At 41.7% G+C, this 6407-nt stretch overlaps 1 protein-coding gene across 3 annotated transcripts in view; it reads left to right on the top strand.

The window, feature by feature from the left end:
* Nucleotides 1-4950, top strand: part of LOC108238805 (acetylcholinesterase collagenic tail peptide) — a 10667-nt gene extending 5717 nt beyond the window's left edge. Inside the window, exons 1-9 of one of the 3 annotated variants that reach the window (XM_037976036.1) lie at nucleotides 1-34; nucleotides 236-301; nucleotides 858-884; nucleotides 971-1015; nucleotides 1127-1162; nucleotides 1244-1324; nucleotides 2312-2408; nucleotides 4159-4268; nucleotides 4439-4950. In XM_037976036.1, coding sequence (XP_037831964.1) covers nucleotides 29-34; nucleotides 236-301; nucleotides 858-884; nucleotides 971-1015; nucleotides 1127-1162; nucleotides 1244-1324; nucleotides 2312-2408; nucleotides 4159-4268; nucleotides 4439-4912 — 942 coding nt within the window. In that variant the 5' untranslated portion in view covers nucleotides 1-28 and the 3' untranslated portion in view covers nucleotides 4913-4950. The remainder of the gene's footprint in view (nucleotides 35-235; nucleotides 302-857; nucleotides 885-970; nucleotides 1016-1126; nucleotides 1163-1243; nucleotides 1325-2311; nucleotides 2409-4158; nucleotides 4269-4438) is intronic. The other 2 variants (XM_025006962.2, XM_025006966.2) reach the window with 2 other exon arrangements.
* Nucleotides 4951-6407: the final 1457 nt, after the last annotated feature.

Here is a 6407-nt window from a genome sequence, read left to right as displayed (position 1 = left end):
GGTCACTACCCAAAGCTCGTGACCATAGATGAGGGTAGGAACGTAGATCGACCGGTAAATCGAGAGCTTCGCTTTTTGGCTCAGCTCTCTCTTCACCACGACAGATCGGTACAGCGCCTGCTTCACTGCAGACGCTGCACCAATCCATCCTGTCAGCTATAATTTATTCATGGTTAGATTTCATTTCTGTCCTATGCTGTCTGACTGGTGCTGATGTGAGCTGATTTGTCCACAGGGAGAGAAGGGGGACAGAGGCTGGAGGGGTCTGTACGGAGACACTGGAACTCCTGGTCTGATAAAGGTACATCACAGCTAGGATTTATTCATCCTGCTCTCACCGGGATGCATGGGACACTTAAACATTTAATGAAATTACCTGGTTTATCTCATGAACTAAACAAATGCAGATCAGTGCTGATGTCTTTCAGTCATCATCACATGTAGGCTGTAATTAACACAATTTCAGTTCATTCTTCCATCCTAAAGAACCTGCCTTCAGTTAAAAGGTTTTTTTTACAAACATCCTTTCATTGTGTATAAATTGAGTGTTAATTCTGCTCCAAATCCTGTTGAATTATATTCCATCATTAATCAGCTCTTGCTGTTCCAAAGCAGTTTCCAACACTTTAATATTATTGGTTTGTTTTTATTGTTGGTTTTTGAGTCAGTGACTCAGATGCGGCTGTAAAAAAAACTGTACTGCTGTGTTCTTTGGAGTTGTACTTTCTCTTCAGTCTGTTGTGAAAATAAACACTTACTCATCTGTAGCCCTCCGTTTGGCAGTAAGGTAAGAGGTGTGTATTTATCACAGATCACCTTTGTCATCGTCACAATCCTCCTTGTGTTTGTGTTCTCAGGGCACTAAGGGAGGTGACGGTTTTAAGGTGAGTCGCTGTTATTTTCTTTGTTTGCACAACTCACTTTGCTGTCTCTTTATCTTACTGGGTATTTACTTCTATCAATCCATCAGGGTGATAAAGGTCGTAGAGGGCACAAAGGGCTGAGTGGAGCGAAGGTGAGGAACTCCCCCTCTGTCTTTGTCTCTTTCTTTTTCCCCTCTTCTCTGTCTCCCTCTTTGTCTCTTGCTAACTTGACACCACAGACTGATCAGACTGTGTGTCGACAGGGTGAGCGAGGAACCCCTGGCAGACCTGGACAGAAGGTAAAACGTGCGATATTCAAAAATGAGAACCGAATATTGTGAATGTGAGAGGCTGGGATGGTTTTTCCCTCTGCTGTCCAGGGTGACCTTGGTCAGAAGGGTGACACAGGGTTGAGAGGGGAACAGGGACCAAGAGGAGAGCCAGGACCTAGAGGCAAAATGGTGAGTTTCTGGAGATAAACTGCAACTCCTGTTCAAAACTCTACTCATCATTATTAGATCAGATTAGAATGTGTTAGATGGATCCATCTGAAAGTGGCAGGCTGCGTGTGTGAATGCCAGAAAGGATTAATGGATCTGCGGATGTGTTAAATGCACCTTGGGAAATGCACACAAGATGATAGTCATTGCATAGATCAAGCTTGGTGACCTTTGGTGGTGGACCTTTGAAGAAGTTTAAAACACTGGAGGCATGAGAGGAAATGGGTATCTGTTTTTGACAGTGATCTGATCAAGCCCTTGATAAGTAATGCGACCTGTCCTTTTTCTCCACAAAGAAAAACTCCACTCCAGCAGGAGATGAGGAAGGAGACCAACAGTGAACAACTCCAAAATGTTTGCCTCCATAGCTGTGCGTTTAGGATCTGACAATGAGTATAGCCTGCCACATGGTAGTTTGGTGCCAGGCAGTAAGTCAATGACAGCCGTATGGCTGATGTGGCGGTGAAGCAGTTGCCTTCCATTTATTGAGAACTTCCCCAAGATTGTCTCAAGTCCCTACTGTTTTTGTGTCGTTTCCTTCAGTAGTTCTTGGTGCGGCGCCACCACAGGCGAGGGGGAGGAACAGGTTGCTCAAAGGGTTTGGCTCCGTTGATTCAGTGCAGTGTGAATACAAACCACACGAGCTGTAAATAGAACAAATGTTGCAGTTTTGGTCCCCGATCAAACTGAGTCTACCGGACTATCAGGTGTGAATACAGCCTAAGACTTAAGTATTTTTATGGACAGAAACATTTGAATATGTAAATTTAGTAAATAAATTAATTTAATGGATAGACGTGGTCTCAGAATGCAGCCGGTACAGTCAGGTTGGAAGTGCTGTCAGGGCTTCAAGAAAGCTGCAGAAACACAAAAATCTGTTCATCAGTTTACCAGAACGGTCTTCTTTACAACTTTATTCAGTTAATAACAGTTAATAATCATGTGCAGGGATTGAAGGGGTCTCGTGGATCCACTGGGCAGCTTGGACATCCTGGTCTGGCGGGACTGCCTGGTCTGACTGGAGCGACTGGACTACCAGGACAAGGTTTGATGACTGATAAATTTATCAACTAGTGGAAAGCCACTGGAACAGTAACAGCAGCTGTATGGCAGCATGCAGCACCTGCTGCTGAAAGCAAAAAGGATACAGTAATATGTTTTCGCCTGCGTCTGTGTGTGCTCATGTATGCGTTTGTTTGTCTGTTAGCAAAATATTCCACAAACCACAAGATAGATTTTAATGAAACTCTCAGAGAATAATCCTTGGTTGTTGATCTACAATTGATTAGCTTTCAGAGTCAACCCAATTCAACTAAACGAGACAAAATTATCTATAAGTCAGTAAATGTTACAGATATTTGCTGAGTCTTTTCCAGCGCATACTCTGATCACAGGGCATGTTTTTAAAACTTTGCCATTAGCTGCTGAAATCAACTGTGTCCGTCTGTTAGCAAAATATCTCATGAATCACTGGACAGGTTTTAGGTTTTACCCTTTAGATGAAGGTCTGGGACGTAGTCACAGGGGTATTGTAGATGTCTGACAGGGTGGATATTTGGGGCATATACGACCCACAGCCAGTGAAGATGATTATACAGATGGGTCAAATGCAGATTTTGATCAAAGTTAGCACGGGCCAAAAAATGTAGCATGTAAAAAAAAAAAAAAAATCCCAAATGCCAAAAAAGCCTTTTGTGACAAACACTAACAGCAGCAGTAGTGGGCAGTTTTTAATGGTTTTATTAAATCTGTACAGATGTTTGTTCATTAAGACTTATTGTTTGCACAGAAAAGCAAAGGTACAGGATCAACATGTGCCAACTCAGCCACCGTATTGTTCCATATATGTGACCCGTGCTGGCCAAATCAGTCCTAATGAGGAATTTTTCAAGAATGAGTTATTATTATTTTGAAATTCTCCATCTCAAACGCTTTCAAATGATTTGTAGTTTGATGGAATTTGGTGATTTATCACCTGGCAGCAACCTGGTTTTGTTTACGAGAGTACCGGTTTGAAAGCTTGATTTTTATTGGCCTGAAGCGATGTCAATGGGATTTCCAGCCATATATTTGAAAAAAGGGAAAGCCCAAGCTTCACAATGACACCAAACATTTTACAAATAGATTTCCCGACATTACAGCAGCCAGCATAGAAAAATGATCAATTTCAAATTAAATTTAAGGGATTATTTCTGAAGACAGACCTGTTAGAAAACTTTGATTTAAAGGTGAATTGGAAAGATTATATGCTGTTTAATTGGGCTGTTAAAACTTTATGGACTAATTTTTATGCAAATCTCAGTTACAGCAAAAGTCTGTATTTTCAGTTTTTGCACTGCAGCCTCATTTTGCCAGCACGGGTCACATATTAATCTGAGACTGCAGCAAAATGCACTTGGGGTGCTGACAAGCTCTACTTTAGTTCAAGTTCAATAACTTGGTCAGTCAAATTAGACAGGTCATTTCGTTCTCCGCATCACAAAGAAGAAAACTAAAAATGAAACAGTACGGAATAAGGTGACTTGGAGCAAAGTAAGCTGCGATTACACCAACCAACATTAGGGTGGGATCGGTGAGCGCAAAAGCACATTTTATGTTCTAAAAAACATGTTACACAATGTTCCTATTCACACATTAACATCAGAATATGTGATAGCTGTTTTACTGCTCAGCAGCAGCTCAAAGAGCAATACTACTCAAATTTGAAGGATAAGTTGCTTTTCTTTTCGGAGCAACCCATACTGACACACCAGGAGCTGTCTTACTGAGTTATAGCACAATGTGTGTTGTTCTAGTGTACATTCTGCCAGGCCTGCAGGGAGATCCAGGAGGCCAAGGACCATCCGCCCCATGCACCTGCTCGCAACCTCCAACCTCACAAAGCCAACTGGACAAGGTCCTGATGGTGAGTGTTTCATTATGTACCTGTGACTGCAAACATCATTCATTTTATCTGAGGTAACCCACAAGGATTTAACTGTTTTTTTATTTTTTACATGTTAAAAATGCTCCAAAATCACATGGGAAACATATGCAGAACATAGTTTTTGCATGTGAAAACGTGATTTTCCACAGGTTTCTTCTGTAAGGGAGCCGCTGGAGTTAGTGCCGCTTTCTGTCCGATCTGGCAAGTTCGTCAGATGTTCTCTGTACCTCACGGCTCTACCACTTGGCAGGTTTTCGTTGCAAACGGAGAGAAAGAGATGCGACGCCTGCGGGCGGAGAACGCCATCGTGCTGCGCACAGACAGAAGAGCACTTTACATCTATGCCCAGTCTCAGTGGATCAACGTCTTGGCGCGGCCTGAACCCTAACCCACCATGCAGAGGTTTGAAGAGGAATTCTTCTCATTTCAAGGACAGAATCCCAAAACAAAGGAACAGAGGGACCAGATCAACATCCCGATTTAAAGGAGCTTTAAATAGAAACCTACTTGCATGTAACTTCTTTCAAAAATCTGGTTTGGGAATGAAATCCACAAACCAGCTCCTTTTGGACTTTCAGACTTTTCTGTGGTGGCCCCTGGTTAGCGGAACAACCTACCTTTAAAAATAAAAGCGTCTCAGACCATTTAAATCTGCCTAAAACCCATTTGTTTCACTGGCTTTTTGACTTTTTTTGTGATAGTTTATGTTTAAATTACCTTTCGTCTATCTGTCCAGAAGATGTGTACTGATATCTGCAGGACGTTCGAACTGCAGTGCTGGGTCACACAGCATGAACACATGATGTATGAAATACCCGAGGAGTTCTGTTTTGCAGTGTTTGAGTCATGTGCCTGTGGTAAAACGTCACTTTGACCCTGTTCAAAATGTAGCTCCAGATGCATCATTCTGACGACTTGTTAGATGTCTTTTGTAGCTCGCGTGACTGATGGAGAAGAACTCAATAAAACAAAACAAAAAAATCCAAGGAGTTTTTGCGTCAGTTAATTTGACCGCTATGTTACATTGTAAATTAAATATGGATTTATGAGATTTGCATTTTATATGAGAGAACTAGCAACGTTTGGATCGAGTTTAAGCTACAGAGTTTGAACTTCTGCAGCATTCCCATTGTGAAGCATGGTGTTGGCATCATCATGGTGGGGTACTGCATCACTGGTCAGAATCGATCTGAGGCACGGTCTGATAAAATGCCCAAAATGAGATCTTGATCTCAACGGGGTTTACCTGGTTAAATAAAATAAAAATATGCAGGATGTAGCTGTCCTAAACATTCATTAATGTGTTTTAAGTCACTTAGAGACTCCACATTACACACATTAGCTAGTGATGCAGCTTTAGGTGTCCACAGAGAGGCTAAAAGCAACATGCTGCTTTAGATTGTGACATTTTTCTTTTTTTTTTTTTGAACATTCTTTATTTAAGAATATTATGAATCCAACATATATGCATAAGTATATCTATACATGCACATACATAGAACAACAGAAAAGAGAGGGGGGGAGAAAAAAATCTCAGCAAACATTTAAGTACATTTCAGCCGTTGACATTTCTTAGATAGGTCCTCATGGGCTCACATGGAAGGGAGGTGCACATAACCAGTGTCTTCCATTGAAAGGGAGAGACATACAGAGGGGACCGACAGCTTTTTATAACCCATAGCCTCTTTATCTGTGTGGCCATCCAAAGTGGGAAATAGCTGGGGTCCATACACACAGAAAAATGTCAATTTTTGCATGAAGTTGTGCCGTTATCCTTTCCATTATATACACATTCTTCAATCTTTCTTGCCATTGTTGAAGAGTGGGAGGTAAAGGTTTGAGCCAGGACAGAGTTATCATTTTCCTTGCAACCAGTAGAAAAATCTGTAGTAATTGGACTTTCCTTTTCCTAATATTTTCTCCTGGGGTCAAACCCAATATATAATACGGTGGGTTCTGTCTGAACCCCCTGCCAGAACGGAATAAACACTGGGCGACATTTTTCTTTTACGCTGCAGTAATTTGATCATCGATCGAAGTGTTTTGCCTGTTGGGCAATATGTTGCACCTTTAGACTGTGTGACGCTGAGATCACACCTCTGATTTAGGTACGGGCGA

The sequence above is a fragment of the Kryptolebias marmoratus genome, linkage group LG6 (assembly GCF_001649575.2).
Source record: "Kryptolebias marmoratus isolate JLee-2015 linkage group LG6, ASM164957v2, whole genome shotgun sequence".
Lineage (NCBI taxonomy): Eukaryota > Metazoa > Chordata > Actinopteri > Cyprinodontiformes > Rivulidae > Kryptolebias > Kryptolebias marmoratus.
The sequence above is the reverse complement of the archived record's forward strand: the minus strand, read 5'-3'. Positions and strand labels throughout refer to the sequence as shown.